The sequence below is a fragment of the Stegastes partitus genome, unplaced genomic scaffold (assembly GCF_000690725.1).
Source record: "Stegastes partitus isolate 25-593 unplaced genomic scaffold, Stegastes_partitus-1.0.2 Scaffold4, whole genome shotgun sequence".
In the NCBI taxonomy this organism is placed as follows: Eukaryota; Metazoa; Chordata; class Actinopteri; family Pomacentridae; genus Stegastes; species Stegastes partitus.
Window position 1 is genome coordinate 1666918 of NW_007577735.1, and position 19126 is coordinate 1686043.

The 19126-nt window shown below is 41.1% G+C and overlaps 1 protein-coding gene across 5 annotated transcripts in view; it reads left to right on the plus strand.

The window, feature by feature from the left end:
* Positions 1 to 3023: 3023 nt before the first annotated feature.
* mitfb (melanocyte inducing transcription factor b) overlaps positions 3024 to 19126 on the plus strand; it is a 30771-nt gene continuing 14668 nt past the window's right edge. For 2 of the 5 annotated variants that reach the window (XM_008278789.1, XM_008278804.1), the window contains exons 1-2: positions 3988 to 4175; positions 16799 to 17027. In XM_008278789.1, the coding sequence (XP_008277011.1) occupies positions 4072 to 4175; positions 16799 to 17027 (333 nt within the window). In that variant the 5' untranslated portion in view covers positions 3988 to 4071. Of the gene's footprint in view, positions 3080 to 3987; positions 4176 to 11602; positions 11636 to 16798; positions 17028 to 19126 lie in introns of those variants that run through there. The other 3 variants (XM_008278813.1, XM_008278795.1, XM_008278821.1) reach the window with 3 other exon arrangements.

Consider the following 19126-nt stretch of genomic DNA (forward strand, 5'->3'; position numbering starts at 1 on the left):
ACAGGCGCAACACAAAAGATGCAGCACTGCTGAACCAGATTATTGGTGTGTGTTTCACATGTGAAATTCATTCCTGCTCAGTAGCGACGGTGCTCCTGAAATATTCATTACGGTCTTTACTTCTTGCTCAGCTGGTAATTTTCCAAAAGAAACTGGCACCACAGTCTTATCTAAGTCCCAAAATAGCATTTAACTTATGAATAAATACTGGGTTACCTTTACACTGACATAAACTGACACAGTGTATTTTGCGGTTAAGGCCACTGATAAACTGGAGAAGCCCTGTGTCATTGCAGTGTGCAGTAAATGCTGTAGCCTGCCAGCAGAGCGAGGTTTCCCCTACCCCCCCACCACCACAACTACCTCCTCCTCCTCCGCCTCCACCCCTTGCTCTTGGATTTCTGACATCAGACATGAATAAGTATCTCATTAAGATCCCCCAAAACCATCTGTCCAGTGAGTCTCCTCCTTACAGGAAAAATGCATTCGTAAACAAAAGAGCAGGATTCCCCCATTGCCCTCGTTAGCCTCATTAGGAATTAAATTCTATTATCAGTGGCAAACTTGATTCATTCCAGGAACTGGGACACTCGCTAAGACAGCTTGTTTTCTAATAAAAGGCTGCAATGTAAACATTTGCTGCACATTTTATAATGGAGATTTGTGTTGCAGCGTAAAGATCAGCATATATTAGAAAGGAAAATCGACACAGAGAAAATATTCTCAAAGTCACCATCCATTTTGCAAATTTGAAAATGTACTAACTACATAAAAATATAACTGCTACATGGACAATAACTATGCAATTTGAGATATGTGCATGCTTTTTTATGCACAATTGATTGTGTGTGCAAATATAATTCAGTCTCCTTTCAAGCTCAGTCAAATGTTGGCTGGCAGATGCTTCATGCAAATGACTGTCTATAACAATGGAAACTGAATGAGCTGAACAACATCAACGAGAAATAACAACCTTACATTTAAAATAACAACAAAGAGGGGTCTCTTCAACGAAAAACAGTACGCTTGTCTTGTTATTCATGCTCAGTTTCACATAATAAACCGACATCATATATTATGTCGATCACAAATTCGGATTAGGTTCTCCTCATCAGACTGAAAAATAACTGTGCAATTGTTTAAGGTGACCTAAGTTTCTATTATAAACCAATTAAATTTAAAGTCACCTTTCCATGCACAGAGGAACCAAGAGCAGTATTCACTTCAAGTATCTGAACCTATCACTTGTCTGTTATGGCAGTTAATTTGTTAAAACGGTGCCTGCTTTCTTAACTGTCTGATCATGACAGTAAACATCTTCACTAAAGTCCTGGAGCAACCGGACACCTTTGGCTCAGGTTCCAGGATCCCGTAACCGGTGACTCTCAGAGCACAAGAAGTGTTCTGTGGCAAACGACTGCCAGTCACCGATGACTGACAGACTGACTGTCGTCGTCCGTGTAAAAGCTGTGACTGAAAACAAAAGCAAAGCAGGCTGTACACACCTGAACAGAAACTATTGTTGACCTACATTTCAGTTGATGCTCTGTTATTAGCCAGCAGTGTTTGCACTGTGCTGTCAGTGCCTGTTAAACCTGCACATCACTGAGCAAACAGCGATGTGTTAGCCTTTGTAATTACGTCCCTGTGTTCGGTTATCTCATGGCACGTGACAAGTATGACGCTGAATGTTTGCTAATGCATCCTCGTAATGGGTTGTTTTGACCCAGTGTGATTTTTATATTATTTCTTGGTTATTGACCCAAACTACAATGTGGTTGTTTCAACCCCTTTGTTACGTTTGACCTCAAACCTGTGACAAATTTGTTGCTGATTATACAAAATGATGCGAATATGACAGTAAAAAAAAGTATTAGCAGCTAAATGTGCCTGAATTATAGAAAGTAAAGTAGCTCTTTGGCAGCAAAATGGCACTTTAAGGGTGATATTTTATACTACTGGATTATTATTACAATGCATGTTTATATAGCCAAATGTAAAAGCAGCATTTTAACATTATAGCTAGCTGGGGGTGGAGCTAATTATAATAATTTATAAACTGTTGGCTACCTCTGGCTGTGGCTGTGTTATATTTAAAAAGTTGATCAGATGTTTGGCGTCCAAAATCTTGATCTTCATTATGCCAAAAGTCATCATCTTGGTTTGGAGTAGTGGCAGTTGCAGTTGTCGGCTATGGACACTATGCATTTGCGCCTGTTTCATTTTGCTTCATTCTATCATTCTTTCCTGTGTTATAGTTTGTCAAATCAGAATGTTGTTCTTGTAGGTTTCTACCAAAATTGCACATCAAAGACAGAAAAATCTGAGCTGAAGTATTAAATATTTATATACCATACCCACTTCAGGAATTACAAAGGGCATTGTAGTCTGCAAACTCCGGGGGCCTCCCACCGCTGGGGGGCCCTGGGTAATCAGTGCCTCCATTCACCCAAGTACAACACCCAGAATAGTGTGTGTGTGTGTAGCCTATTGTGAGTCAGGCTCTGTCTTCTTTCACTGAATGCGAAACCCTGCAGCTCCTGCATCATATTTTACTGTTTTGACTGTAAGTGGGTTTTCTTCTCTGATGTCTGTGAGCATGAGTACTGCACAAATACAAATTAGATCCTGTTTCTCATTCTAGTTATGAAAAAATGAAAAATACTTTATTCATCATTATGTCTGTGCTCAGTTATCGTCATGCCATTTTAAAGCTTTATTTTTAGTTTTTAGGTTTGTGCTTTCCAGCTGAAGCGCATTTGCATTCTATTTGCATTGGTAAAATACAGACTTTAAACCAGTTCAGCAGGATGAGGCGAATGCAAATATTGAACTTCCACTGAATTTCCATTTTGTAATGGAAGGTGCCCCCCTCCCCTTGGGCTCACAACACTAGCTTTCTTAGCTCTATACTGCACCCAAGTGGTGCAGAGTAGACCAGCCGAGGAGACCAAACTTGGTGTGCAGAGCGCAGGCAGCGTGTGGGGCTGAGGAGGGGACACGAGCAGCAAAGTCAGGTCAGTCTGTCTGCACAGGAAACGCAGAGAAACAGAGGAATGAGGGTCGACAGAGTCTCCAGGTTGGTGTGAATTTGGGTGTAATGCCTGCATGGTTTGATGAATTACAGATTCAACTGCACGACTGAGGCTGTGAAATGATCAACAATGTGATGAGTGCTGCTCTGGTAGATTTTCTGAATGATTCTGTGTGGTTTAGTGCAAAAAAAGTGGGCATTTGGTTTGTGATTCACCGAGAAGATGCAAAGCTCAAGAGATACAGATGCAGTTTTATCCTCGGGGACATGTTCAATCCTTTTAATGAAAGAATGACATCATGAGTGGCTGATTCATACTTTGTCAAGGTCACTCTGCATATACATGCTGTGGGAGTTTGATCCCCTTGGCATAATAATTACAACAAGTGACCCTTTATTGATTTTGTTTTCCCATGCAGTCATTCTAATCATGCTTTCCCAAACTGAAAAAGCTTACAGGAGTCACACTGGCTGTCATGTTAAATGCTAAAATGGATAAATAGACGACAAATAACACAATTTTTAACGAAATGTGTGGCCTCATGTTGTTGTCAGGTGTAATGTGAAGTAATTTCTCCTAAAGTGATCAAGCAAAGTCACAGTTTATAATTTAGAAACAGTGTTTTTCACTGAATTAATGAGTCATTCACGCTGATTAATAAACATTATTGAGGTAAATAACATCTGAATTGAAACTTTGACACTTCAGTTTCACTCTGTGAGCAAATAAGGCTGTTTTTAAAAAAAAAAAATCCCTCGGATGTGGCAGCCAATCAAAACAACGCTGACATTGACAGCCCAGGTGCATCTTGGGTCTTGTAGTCCGTCCGGCTCCTGCAGCCCGTCGGCAGCGCTGCTCTACGCGCCGCTGAGGACTACAGAGCTCCGGGTCCTGAGCAGAGGCGGCTCGCGTTGACAGTTGGTTGGTACTGAGAGAAGTACGGCGGCAGAAATATCCTCCGTCTGTTGTGTTTGTTTTTTTTTTTTTTTTCCTTTTTTTCCCCCCTGAACGTTTCCAAAAGTTGACATCTGCAAGTATGCAGTCGGAATCGGGAATAGTTCCCGACTTCGAGGTTGAAGAGGATTTTCAAGAGGAGCCTAAAACGTATTACGAATTGAAGAGTCAGCCGCTGAAAAACAGGTCAGTTCTTTGGCTGTGGACAGTTATTTCCCACGCTGGAGCGGTTTTGGTGTTTGGGTGATAATTGCGCCGCAGACTTTTTTTCTGAGTGTTGTTACCTGCATGGTGAGGCTTTTCCTCCGGTGATGTTACCGGAGCTGGTCCCGGCGCTGGGATCCAACTTGCCTCCCATTCCTTATGGTTATCCTGCTGGCATGAAGTTATGCAACACTTGGGTGTTGTCAACTTCAAATATTAGCTCGTAGAGGAGCAGACAGGTCAGAGTTTACTGAGATGCTGCTCAACCTCACTTGTGCTGATGGTTTTTAGACACTTAAGCAAAAATACTGGTTTGGTTTTTCATCTGATTCTCCTTTAAACCACTTCAAATTCATCTTAAATGTGTTGCATCTAGCATGGACAGAAATGCACCATACCACTGGAAAACAGAAGATAATAATAAGAGCTTTGATTTGTCAAATAGTTCTGTGTTAGTTATCTAAGCTGAGGTCAAACAGTGGAGCGTCTTATTCTGAAATCCACTGCAGAACAGTGCTAATGTTCACTGATTGGAACTTGTTTACGGCAATCAAATAAAAACCAGCAACCAAAGAGAGCTTTTTGTAATTTAAACAGACAACATCCAGTTTTCAATAACGCGTTGGCCTTTTCAGTTGATGACAAACCAAATTGCATGAAATCAGTGGAGAAAATGCTCCAAAACCCAAACAAAGCAAACCTTTCTTATAATGCAACAACAACAAAAAAAAAAATATTATATTTCCTGTGGCATATTAGGACACAGACAGAAAACACAAACTCTCCACAGTACTGGCTTATGAGAAGGCTATTTCCAGCTTCGGCACATTGAGGCCTTTTCTAAATAATCAACATTGAGCTGAGTCAGGTCTCGTTTGACCTTTCACCTTTTGTGGGGAAGTCCTGCACAGTCGGTGAGATGTCTTACATGTCTGTTTGTGTGCAACGCTATAATCAGATGCTACTAATGCAATGAAACTGCTGCTTATCCATCAGGGACGCTTAGGAATTCATCGAAGGAGTAGCTCAATACTTTGGAAAATGTTTGCTGCCTTGCTGAGAGTTAGGTGGAACAAAAATTGAAAGCACTCCTAAATCTGTCTGTGAAATATGTAGCGACAGTCAGGAAATAGTTATCCTAACTTAGCATAAAGACTGGAAAGCAAGTAGCCCAGTTCTGACTAGCATCAGGAACCCTCACAAATAAGCACACTTAATCTTGTTTTTCAAACTGAAGAGTTAAAGTCAGTCGGTTTTACAGAGCCTGTTGGTCGGGCTACGTCTTTGGGAATTTCTGGGTTTGCGTTAGGTTTCATAGTTGCACAGCAAGCAACATAAAACGTGTGAGCTTTTAGCTGTCAGTAGGTATGTTTCTTTAACCTATTGGCCCAGAGAGGCTGGCCGTCTCAATTTGCTTCCTTCTGGAGTGGTATCAATCTTTTTCCAGAGCTACTCCCTTAAGGAAAACAAATAAAGCATCGACTCACAGAGCTCCCCGTAAACTCAAAACTTTGTGACTTGTGATGCATTTTGGTTACAAAGTGTGATATCAACATAGACAATTATATTTCGTCGGCTACATAACGAGGAAGTTGTGAAACTGGCCACCGGGCCTGCGTGATGATGACGACTGTACATCCGCTAACAGGACAGTGTCTGATTTTCTGTATTTTGCGCCTGCACCTCTCTGTCACATAGTTTCGAGGTAGTAATACATGGCCTCATTGTCAGGGTGAGACATGCAGAGGACAGTGCACCACTGTGTTCAGACAGAGCTCTTATTGCAGATGTTTACTAGACTCCTGTTATTTTTTTTTTCTTCCCCCTCCAGCTCTTGATATTTTGCTGCATATTTGTGGGTTAACTCTTTTTGTGTAAATTCGACCAGAACACCAGTTTTCAGGGAGAAGAAATGTCGTCTTTAACCCAGTTCTGCATGTTTTTAAACGAATGTCTTCAATTTTTTCATTAGCAAAATGTCATTACACTGCTGCACATACATGGGCTGAATCTGAGCTGCGTTGTGTGGCAGCAGTCAGTCTCAGTATAAGTGAAGACTGGTCCTGGAGAACCACAGATTGTTTTTCTTTATGTAATTTCCTTCTGAATATGTGAAGTTGTCTGAACAGTTGTTTCGATTGAAGGTATCCCACTTCCTCTTCACATCACATGAGGATGACCCAGCATAATAATAGTCACGATGACTGCGCTGCGAGACATTGTTGCGCAAAATGGATATAATTAGTCTGATTGATTATTGATGTCTGATGTCTTGTAGCAGCTGTCCGAGCCGTTTCTAAATTGGAAGCCTTAAGTGTGACAAGAGAAGTCAGTTTAGCTTTCACAGATCTTTCTGTTTCCCTTGCTGTCTCCGCATTAGTTTGACAGCGCACACAGACTGCTGCAGACGATGTGCCAGACTTTTTGTGCCTAATATAGATGTGAGACAGGCGGTGAAGCTAGTCTTCTATGCAGTGTAAATAAGCAGTGTAAATTTAGCAGTGGATGTGTTATATCTGAAACTGTGCGTCGTTTTTTTTTTTTTTTGCACTCGCAGTCAAACTCAGGCTGAAAGTCTGAAGTTATTCTCACTAATGCTAAAAGCTGTAAAGGTGCATATCATCCATATTAATATTTTTATCCTCTCTTTTCTCGTATTAAGTTTGGTGACTTTTCAGTAGAAGATTTTAATATAAACCTACACAATAAATGGGATTTGGAAAAGTGTATATTTCAGTAGCTTGCGATCAAACTTATCAAAATATCAATTGGTCAAATGTTTGGGTCAATATTCGCACTTGTAAAAAATGTGAATAGAGTAAAATTGAGCTTAAATACAAAAGTCAAATCAATCTGCCGGTGTCAGAGAGCTGAGTCAGAGCTTGAGGGTTATGAAAGTCGGCGCTGGGAGCAGCTTGTTCCTTTATGGAATCACAGACAGAGATGCCAGAGAGGCCGAAGAGCCTCATCCATGATCTAAGAAAGACCGGCGGGGCTAAATGACACAAGCAGGTGTCGTGGTCGGAGTAAAATACAGTCAGGACGACTTGTCCTGGACTCCTGGTCACTTTCCTGCATCTCAGCATCTCCTGTGGCTCTTTGAAGGACGTGTCTGCTTTACATGTTTGAAAAGTCAGCACGAACCCTGTCTTTTTTTTTAGGGGGGCGTTTCTTTAGTAGTTTCAGTAATTGTGACCTACCTGTGATGTTTGTCTGCCTCTGTTGGTGACCAGTAGGAACTGCAACAACACTGGAGAAACATAAGCAGGTCACATTCTCAGATCTTTCAGTGTGCCCCTCTTTTTACGCAAGTAATGAAGCTACACTGTCGAAGAACTGAGGGGCGGCTTCTGAGAATTATTTTCATTATCGTGTTTGTCTGCTTTCTAAGTGATGATTTGTTCCATGAAATGTGACAAGAGTGAACAATGGCTAAAAGTTCAAAAACAGAATGATAATCAATTTACTTTCATAAATTAACAGAGAAAATCAGAAGCTGTAGCCAGTAAATCTTGACAGTGTTTACATTTTCAGCGCGAAGATGTTGATTTTTTTCTGAAAATACACATTATGCACCATTGAATAGCTGAAAAATAAAAATACTTCTTTTTAAAAAACAAAAACAAAACCTGCAGCTGCATTTTGTTAATTTTCGGTCACAGTTACATAATTCTTTTTAATCTTTAACGTGTGTAAAACTCAGCACTGAGACATATTTTTCAGCTATGAATTATTACTACAGTTCATTCACAATGCAGGAATGTTGTGTTGATTTTCTGTCATTGTCAACTTCGAGGAAACTAAGGACAGACTATTCCTAAGGGCTACCGTGAAAGCTGCATTGTAGTGTTTACTACACCGTTAAATGAACTTGAGAACCGTATGCACTCATTCAACTTGCTGTAGAAATGCTCCTCACTGTCCTTGGACGCTCTGTTTTCTCCTTGTTGAAGCGCAGAGGGAGGAGAGAGAACTGGACCTCGAGCAGGTTGTCCTGCTAGAAAAAAAAAAGGCGAGGAGAATTATGAAGGGCACGGAACCCTAATTACAGAAAAAAGACCCGGCAAGTTCAAGTTGTCCAAAGCGGTCGTGGCTTTCTGGAAATATCATGCAAAGAACCTGATTACGTTTTTTGGTGCTTTAACAGCTTACCTTGTTTTGTTTTGCTCTAACATCTGAAGCTATGAATCTCTCTTAGCAGCAGCAGTGTTAATTTTCAGGGGAAGCGTGTAAAGCAATTTTTAACCGAAAGTTTTCATGAAAAGATAACTGTTTTGAAAAAGTATTCACTCCCTTTCTGATGTCTTGTATTTTTGCATATTTCTAATACTTAAATGTTCCAGATCACCAAACTAATATTTATATTCGTTTAATATTAGACAGATAACCCGGCGACAATTCGGCCACATATGATGGTTTTCGAGCATGAACTGTCCTTTTAAGGTCTTGTCGCAGCATCTCAGTTGGATTCAACTCCGGACTTTGACTCAGCCACTTGAAAACCTTAATTTTGTTCTTCTGTGCCATTCAGAGGTGCACTTGCTCATGTGCTTTGGGTCATCGTCATGCTGCAGAACCCATTTGTTCTTGAGCTTCAGGTCAAACTGCTGGACGGATATTCTCCAGAAGGATGTTCTGACAGAGAGCAGAATTCATGGCTCCATCAGTTATGACAAGTCGTTCAGGTCTTGTGGAAGCAAAGCAGCCCCAAACCATCACAGTACCACCACCAGGTTTCACTGCTGGTGTGATGTTCTTCTTGTGGAATGCAGTATTAGCTTTACGCCAGATGTAAGGACTCATGTCTTCCAGAAAGTTCCACCTTTGACTCATCAGTCCACAGGATGTCATCCTAAAAGTCTTGGGGATCATCCAGATATGTTATGCCAAATGAGCCTTCATGTTCTTCATGTTGAATCAGGCGTGGTTTGTGTCATGCAGCTCTCCCATCGATGCCATTTTAGCCCAGAATCTTCCTTATTGTGGAATCATGCAGACTGAGCTTAACTGAGGTATGTGTGGCCTGCAGTTCTTTGGATGTTCATCTGGGTTCTTTTGTGGATGAGATGTCGACGTGCTCTTAGAAATATTGGTAGGCCGGCCACTCCTTGGAAGGTCCACCACTGTTCCATGTTTCTCCGCTGAAATCTCACAGTCTTAGCAGTGGCTTTGTGACCCTTTAAAGACTGACAAATGTAAGTGACTTTGTTTTGCATCTGTTTTTGAATCTCTTTAGAATGTGGTATCGTGCTGCTATCCTTTTTGAGACCATTTATCCTTCTTCACAGTGCCAGACAGTTACTATTTAAGTGATGTTTAGTTTTAAAAGGCCTTGCAGTACTCATCATGCTCTCATATCATACAACATACAGGATATGTCGATTCAGTTATATCTGGAATAGGCCTAAATTGGCCGGCAAAATCGTCATTCTGCTAAATCTAGTTTTTCAAGTTGTTTTTGTGTCTCTATCTCTCTCTGTCTCTTTTCCCCCCCCCAAAAAAAAATGTGGTTCAAAGTGTTTTGTTGCCTCCTCTTGTTACCAAGTCTACAGAACTAATAATGTAGACATGCATACAGATGCTTCCCATTATGATTGGCCTGACTGACTCCAGGGGTTGATGCCAGCTGCAGCAAACTGCGGCGTGTTTGATCAACAGGGGAGCCTGAGTGGATCAATGGCCTGTCATGTAGGGTCATAATCACTGTGTTGTATTCCAGCAGAGAGGTTGTGTAGCCTGCCAGGAGGGCAGCACCTGCAGTTTGATAGAGACAAAGGAGGCAGGAGCGTGATGAGCGCTCACTTTGCAGGACAGCGTTTTAGCAATCCTGTGTCTTGGCTTCCTCCTAACTTGAGATCTCACTAGTTTGTCCTTCGTCGCTGCTCTTGCCCTGCAGTCCCTTTATAGCTTTGTCCTATACTGTACTCCTAAGTCATTTTCTTCTCCCATGATGCCACACCACTCTCCATTTTTCCCCCCAATAAGAAACTACAGGATTATAGGTGTTAGAGAAAGTGCACTGAGCTAAGAGACGAAAAAGCAGCCCCTACTGGGAGAAAGGTTAAGGACATTTTATGTGAGGACTTCAGTGGTTGTTTGTTGAGTATAATTGGATTTCCTAAAATATGTCGGCTGAATCAGAGGATATCTGATCCAGTGACAGTGTGCAAACAGTGTGTCCCTGTTGTTTCATTGTACTGAAAGTGTGCACGTGTGCTTCTGTATAAATGCCACTTTCAGTTAAAAAATTTACCTTTGATTTAAAAAACAATCAAAAGGCACAACTTTTGATCAACCAGGAAAGGTTAAAGTTAAAAAGGATCAAAGCATTACTGTCCAGAGAAAATCATGTATGAATTTCTCTACAGAGAAGCCCCAAAACTGTTGCATTTCTTTAAATGTTAAGAAAATGTCACTTCCAGACATGTTCTTTTAGATCAATGCTTGGAATAATAATACTACTACTACTAATAATAATAATCATAACAATAATAATAACTGTAACTCAAAATAAGGGGAACCTTTTGGCAGATGAGTGTGAAACCAGCTTACTAGTGTCAAGGTCACATAGATGTGCATACGTCATTCTGCACAGTGAAGGTCAAACATCGAAATTAAATGACAAAAAGCAACACATTTTATGAATGGAAACTTCCAGGGTTTTTCATGAAAGGGCCTTTGGCGGGGCTTGACTCTGCACGACAGTAACAGCATGATCAGTCTGTGTGACCTTATTCAACAGAAATCGAAACATTTTCCTGTTGTTTGTGATCAGTGGATAGATAAACATGCCTGTTATGCTTCAGTTAAAAAAAAACCCCAAAAACAAAAGAATCGAATTGGTTATATTCTTATCGTTTTGGTAAATTCTTTTGCTGATGGCTGTAGCCTCTTTGAGCCAAAAAGTCTTCTATGCAGGAAAACCCCTGAGTTTAAGCAAAAATAAGCTGCTTCAGACAAAATTGAATTATCTAATAAATGCATTTTTACAGAGATGAAAGAAAGCAGTTTTTTTTCTTTTTCTTTGCTTGTGACAGTTTTTGGAAGGACAAGGTCTTCCCAGGACAGTGACGACTACTTGGCCGCATGCTGTCCAGACGACACATGTCGGCACACGTCTCTAAGTGAAACAGTATCTGCGTGGTTTCAGAGCAGCGTGTTGTTGATGGACAGTGTGTTTCCAGTGGGCACTGGCCCTCTCCTCTTCCCTGCTCTTTGCGGTTGCTCAGGACGGGGCTGGTCTTCTGCCTGGGACTCTGTGTGGCGATTGGAGATTCCAGGCCGGGCCCCGGAGCCTCCCCCCTCTGACACACTTTCAGCGCTGCACCACCAGCATGACTTTCACTGCTCTCCAAGGGCGGGCGGTGCACCTTCAGGAAAAAACAAACAAATATGGAGGCCGTAGGAGTGCAAGTGTACAGACCCTGCTCATTTGACTGTCTGTGAGTATGGCGCCTCAGCAGCTGTGATATTGTTTCCATGCATTAAGGCGTGACTGTGGAATCCGTGTGTGTGTGTGTGTGTGTGTGTGTGTGTACAACACTTTATGTCCACGTGAAGGACAGCGTGCACAGAGTTGTGTGGGAAGTGGATACAATCATAGGTTAAACAGATTGCTTCTTGTGCATTTTGTGCTGAATGCTTGGGGCTGTATTTGACTCATAATTTGCCAGATGATCATGGAGCTGATTGCAATTAGTCATTGATTCATAAATAAGAAGTGAAAACTTTAGGTAAAATAAAATCTTATGTTCTTGTGACAAATAAATATTTTTTACACAAAGTTAACAACAGAAGAGTTTAAAGACATTTGTTTATATTTCATATAAGAAAGAAGTAATAGAAAGTCTTGTTGAAGTGCTAATAATTTTTATGTGAGGTTGTTGTTGTACCATTTTTGTCCATTAGGCAGAGCTGTTCTTTGGTCACAAGGGGGTCATTAGGTGTGCAAAGCAGAGGCAGCCTTTTACCAGGCAATAGTGAGCAGTTTTAGAGGTGCAGTGTGTCTGTATTATAGATTTTGTCTCAGTGTTTTGACTCTGATCAGACTTTTGGCACTTCAGTAACCACTGTCGCTTACCTTCACTTCTTTCAGGATGCAAAGCTACTTAATTTTTTTGTTTTGTTTGCTGTCTGTCAGTCAGTCAGTCAGTCAGTCATTAAATCCTGCATCAAACACTCAGCTCTGACAGTTTGACTAATGGTGGAGTTTGATGGAGGAGCACAGTGAGCACAATCAGAGGAATCATGAGTTGGGTGGGTGGGGCTTTTCAAGACTGTACGACCATTGTTTTGTTTTTTTTCTTCTTTGAGATGCACACAAACATGAGAGGAGGTGTGTGCACACACAAGAGTGAAAAAGTTAAAAAGGACAAAAGAGCTTTTTATGTGTTTCAGTGGTCCGTTTGGCAAAAAGCCACCAAACAGTCAAAGGGAAGAAGCAGAGAAAAAGAGAGAGAACGAATCAGAGAGGTTGAGCTTTGCTTTGCAGAGAGGTTTCTGGTCATTCATGCACACAGACAAACACAGGCAATCTGATAGTCAGGAAAATGTTAAAAATGTTGAGGTGCTACAACTCAATAGGCCTTAGGTAAAAAGTAAAGTGCTGGGATTGCTATCCTGTAATTATTTAAATATAGGCTAATTAAAATTAGAAACCCATGGGGCTGATATTCTAAACTTTCTAACTTTTATTTTAGGTTCTTGTTGGACATCACAGTTATATTGATATTGGTGTAAATAATCACAAATAATTATGAAGTAACTGCATTGCAGAGATACTAAAGATGTGTCTGAGATAAATGTACAATATGAAGATATTTTAAGGATATTTGAGGTCATTTTAAAAAGTATCGCTATCACATATGTTGTTCACAAGAAAGCTTTTAGGCACACTAAAAAAAAAGGGGGGGGGGGGTGCAAGGAAAAAAAATGTAATTGTCACTCGTGTATCACGGCTGCAAGGTGGCGCAGTTGGTAGCACTGTTGCCTCGCAGCAAGAAGGTCGCCGATGTGCATCCAGGTGAGGACACCCGCGATCTTTCTGCGTGGAGTTTGCATGTTCTCTCTGTGCAGCGTGGGTTCTCTCCGGGTTCTCCGACTTCCTCCCACAGTCCAAAAACACATTGTGGTTAACTGGTGATTCTAAATTGTCCGTAGGTGTGAATGTGAGTGTGCTTGGCTGGTAGACTGGTGACCTGTCCAGGATGTCCCCTGCCTTCGTCCTGAGTCAGCTGGGATAGACTCCAACCCCCCGTGACCCTAGTGAGGATTACGTGGTGTACAGATAATGGATGGATGGATGTAGATACTCGTGTAACACATAATATTGTTTAGATAGATATTGGAGTGCATATAGATATTAAACACTTTCACTCAACATTTGTATTGTAAAAAAAACATCTGTAATTATGCAAGATGTTGCTCATAATTTCGTGAACTGGTGTATTTGGTAGAATTTTAGGACCAGATGTAAAACATCATGTAAAACTCATNACCTGTCCAGGGTGTCCCCTGCCTTCGCCCTAAGTCAGCTGGGATAGACTCCAGCCCCCCCGTGACCCTAGTGAGGATTAAGCGATGTATAGATGATGGATGGATGGATGGATGTAGATACTCGTGTAACACAATATTGTTTAGATAGATATTGGAGTGCATATAGATATTAAACACTTTCATTCAACATTTGTATTGTAAAAAAAAAAAAAGCATCTGTAATTATGCAAGATATTGCTCATAATTTCGTGAACTAGTGTATTTGATAGAATTTTTGGACCAGATGTAAAACATCATGTAAAACTCATTTCCCCCCCCACCTCATCATGTCTGCTGAAGTGTCCTTAAACAACACTGAGGATCTTATTTTGTTCCCATGGTTGGGAAATGTGTCTGTGCTTTCTGACACTTCATGCTCCTGTGAGGTGAAGACAAACTGGTGTACCCTTTCTTGTGCCCAGAGGCGATGCTGCACCTCGAGTTGTTGTGTCGGAGGTGGCGAAGAATTTGTTTTCGCTCTGATTGCCTGCAGGGGTGTGAAGATGTTTTCACCAGAACAGCGCACGCCAAAACTGTTAAAACTCAAACTGTAAGACTGAGCGGGGAAGCCTGGCGGTTTAAACTTCAGGAGAGGCAGACGTACAGATTCCTGTGCAGAGATACATCACAACATCGTGTCTTTTAGTTGTGCTCTCCGGCTGTACTCGGTCTATGTGTTTTCTAAGAACCATGTTAATGTAAAATGCGAGTTGGAGAAAGACATCCACCAACTGTATGTTAGTTGCTGTGCTCACACCCATACATAATACAGATGCAAAAAAATACAATACTAAATTTGAACCCCAAAAATTTGCTGCATAGCAAGTAGGTGGAGCAGAAATTACCCACGTGTGCATAAAAGGCGAAATAATGATAAACTATTTCAGGTAACGGAAGTAAAAGTGCTAAATATTTAATAATACTATTTGATATCACTTTAATGTTGTTGCTGTAAGTGGTGAGTTTAGGTTAAACTAATGTACGATATATACTACTGTGTCGCTTAATTTGTATATTGTATTTTGTCCTAATAATCCATACCATCACAGTAAGAACAGCCATCAAATCATTTTCATGGAATAGAGAATTTGATATTTGCTTGTGATCTGTAACGGAGTGAAGGTACAAAGTTCCTCAAAGCTAAATTGAGTTCAGGCCTGTATTTGAGTAAATGCATTAATTTACTTTCCACCGCTACAACTACCTAATGTTCAATATGTGCATGTGTGTGTATACAACAAATTCGTTTTTCCAAGCATATTAAGTCTGAACAAGTGTAGAACATTACTGAATTTTAAATTAAAATGCACTCTTCAGGACAGAATATGACAAAGATCAAAGAAGCTGTTTCAAATCGGTGTTTAATTTAGAGCCGTAATTATGACCATTTCACATCGGATGAATTATCTGTTATTTATCTTCTCAATTCCCTAATTAAAATTCAGTTTCCTACAGCTCAAAACGACATCTTTGAATTGCTAGGTTGTGATTGCCCAAAAATATAACTGACAATGCAAAAGATATTCAGCTCTTTGTCATAGAAAACCATCAAATAGTCACGTTTGAAGAGCTGGAGGAAATGGAAACTGACAAATAAAAAAACATGATGAATGAGTAATTGATTATTTAAATAAAATTTCCCAGTTCTACTTTAATCAAATTCTGCATATTAACTGGGAATAGGAAAGAAGGAAATGAAACTACAGGCTGTCTTAGAATTCAAACACTCAAACAGAGAAGTAGATTAAAGAAAGAAAGAAAGGAAAAAATCAAAGCCTTTGGTTCTGGCAGTGGAAATGAAGAGTTTTAGCATTCAGATCCAGTGACTTTTGTTTGAAATTTCTGGGATGAAAGGAAACACAATCACCCAAAGTCACACAGACAAAGGAATTATGCATATGAACACTAAACCTGACTGAGTGTGTTGGGTACAAAGAACTTGAGGGGGGGAAAAAAGAAAAAACTGTCGGATTGAGAGACCCGATCTGCTGCAGTACTTTCAGAGAACAAGCTAAAGTTCATTCTCTGTTTTGCTGTGATTCAGTCATTACATTTCTTTGTTAACTGACTCATTTTCCATTAACAATCTATTTTCCATCTCAAATTGGATGTTTGACTTTGTCAACACTGGTTCTAAAATATGGTTTGGTCTGATATTTGTTGCAGGGTTCAGTGGGTGTGGTATCAAACAATGAGATTATATGCAGTGCCGGGGAGAGAATTATGGTATGTTGAGGGCTCAACACCCACTGAATACGCTGCAGACCGAGGCTGTGTTTGACTCCACTGGCTAATTAGTGCGATTACTGCACAGCTGGATTGGCCAGACGTTTTACTGAGTTTTATCAAAAGGATCACTCACTCGATGAAGGCTTCATCCCGACAACTTCTGCTTCAGCAGAGTCTCTCTATTTTAGGACTGCAGGACTCTGTCTGGGGAGTAGCCGTCTAAATTTAAGAGAGTGGGAAAACTGAAGCAACCTTTTCTGCGAAATGTTCCTCTTTCTGTTGTGTTTAAATCTGCAAATGTTGAAGCGCAGTAGCTTTCTGCTCTCCAAAACCCCCAGAGTCACAGTTTACCATTTTGAAAACGCATTGTAATTGATGCATTGACACTGAAAAGGTTTCGTTTAGAGTAATTACCCCTGCAAGAGCAAAAAAGTAGGGCTGCAGCTAAGAATTAAGTGGAGTTATTTAGTTGGAAAACATCAGAAGATAGTGAAAAGAGGGCAAGTGTGATTTCTTCAGATTGCTTCAGTTTGCCCGACCAACTGTTAACAAAGAGCATCAAATCCTTGCAGCTGCTGAAACTTGCAGATGTTTTTGCTTGCAAAATGGTCTGAAGGATCTCAGTAGTTCAACTCTACATCAATCAGTCACCTAATTATTGCAGCTCTGCATTCAAGATTTTCCTGTTTTCATGTCTGCCCCTTCTTGACCTCTCTTTACCCTCTCCGTGTTATCACTGTCTGCCTTATCGCCTCTCTTCACCTCACCTTTCTAATCGGCCCTTTCGCTTTTTTCTCCCTCCGCCTCTGCTCGCCCGTCTGGCATCTGCCTCCCCTCGGCAGCAGCCCGTCGGACCAGCACAGCTCATCCAAGCCCCCGCTGAGCTCCTCCACCATGACATCACGCATCCTGCTGCGGCAACAGCTGATGCGGGAGCAGCTTCAGGAGCAGGAGCGGCGGGAGCAGCAGAGGCAGCAGGCCTCCCAGTACCCACAAACCACAGCGGCCCAGACCCCTGCCATCAATGTCAGTTTACCGCCCGCTGCACAGGTACCAATGGAGGTGCTGAAGGTAAGGAGCCAATGGAGAGGGGAGGAGGGAACGTGGCAGCATGTGTTGTTTGCAGGCTGTCAAAGTTATTACAGTGTCTGTATAAAGTTTCCACCTCTGGAATTAGAAGTCGTATGTGTCATTGTGGCAGTCTGAATGGTTGGAGCTGTATTTATAGATTTTATTGACTCGTGTGTGGACAGTCAGGCAATCGTGGCTTTACTATGACTGTGTGTAAAAAAAAAAAAAAAAACACACACGGGAGTGAGTGAAGTGTGTTAAAATGCGTATATGGGGATTATCTTTCCTGAGAGAATTCCTCTTTAATGCATGCTGTGCTTCCAGCCATTTGGATTTAGCCATCTTTAATCCTATTTGCTCAGCTACATTCACATCTTTTCATAGCTTTGATTCCCTGGCAGTCCGAGGGACAAGAGACTCCTAAGATTTTCTGTATGAGTAGAGACCGTTGTGTTTGAGGGTACACTTGAACGAGGCACTTTGGTGAGTTTTCTTGTTTCACTTCTGCATGCATTTTCAGAGAGGTTGTAATCTTGATGAATTATCGGTAGAAATGTGTTGCGTAAAGCTGGATGTGCTTTTCTAAGACTCAGAATTTCTGCGATTTGCTAGTTTGTGGTTAAATCTAGTGGGGTTTATTTTGTTTGTTTTTTTAAAGTTATCTTCCATAAATGTAGGTTTTTGTTGTTTAAAAAAAACTCCATACGGTGGTGATTTGGATCATTTTGCATTCGGATTGGGAGAGTTTTTGAGGTGTTCTTAACAAGACGCTTCAGTGAGTCGCTTTCAAGTTTGTGTTTCTTGGAAAATTCAGCTTTTACATCATTAAGAAGGTGTGAAGGTGTTGCAGTGTGAGTCGAGTCAGTCAAGAGGACACATGCCTGTTTGTATATTCTTGTGTGTATCCACATTTTCATGCTTCTTAGATGTTGCATTACTGCAACTGGGACATCATATGAGCTTTGTTGTTTTTTTTTGCTTTTCTGATTGATTTCAATTAGTTTTTTTTGTTTTATGGAACGGCTGTGCAATCAGGTACATATATAATCACTTTTGTGCATTTGACCTAGTATTGACCTGGCTGCTTAAAAGTCTGAATTTTATGCAACATTAAATGTGCAGTTCTGGAAAAGATTGTTCGTACTGTATTCAACAAGTTTGCATGTTTAGATGGTTAACATGTGTCAGATTTACTCTTGCTCCTACTTCCCCCTTCCACCCCCATCTTCCATCCTTCTCCTTTCCCCCTGTCTCTTGTGAACACTCAAAAGCATGAACCTGAACAGAACTTGTTGTATAGGGTTGTGTGGATCGGTCCAACCCTCATCCTTCAGTAATGGCTGCAATGGAAAATAACATTATGTCAGAAATTGCTGTGATAAAATATTGCACTCAGAAAGATAATAGAGCTGCAGTCCAGTCAGCGCACACTGTACATCATTAGCCTTCGTTGAGCCCACTCAGTGGGAAAAGGAGCTCTGATTAAAGGATGCATGAAAGTTTTAATCAAACTGTACAACCTTAGATTAAGTTACTGATATACTGCGAGCTATTGAGTAATCTTTGTTGAGTTAAATCCATCCACAACACATTTGACGATTTCATGGTTACTTGCTCGGCCACGCTTTCATCACCCTGGATATGTGTGTGGCATGGTCCAGCAGCAGAGGACAATACAGTAAATCCATTGAAAACATTACCCTCTGCATGCAGCATAAACATTACTTGCTCTCCATAATCTGCAGTTCTTTGAGAGGTTTAGGACGCCCCCACCCCGAACCCACACTCCGTGTACAATACATCAAGTTAGAGTATTTTCACTGCTTTGGCGAGAGCTTACAGACATTCTTCATTGACTGAAGTCCTCAAATGAAAAGGCCGTTCCAGCTTGGCGCTGTTGAGCTGGGTTAACCTGCTCCCCTGTCTGTGGGTAGATTAGCAGAGTCCACACAAAGCTCAGGGGTACCAGGCAGAGCTGCTGGACCTCAAAAAGTGCAAACATTAAGCTCAGATGAGTTTATCTAAAGACTGATTGGGCCCTTAATTAACCAAGTGACCTCTGACCTTGTGGGGAATAAGTAAGGGATCAGTTTAGGGAT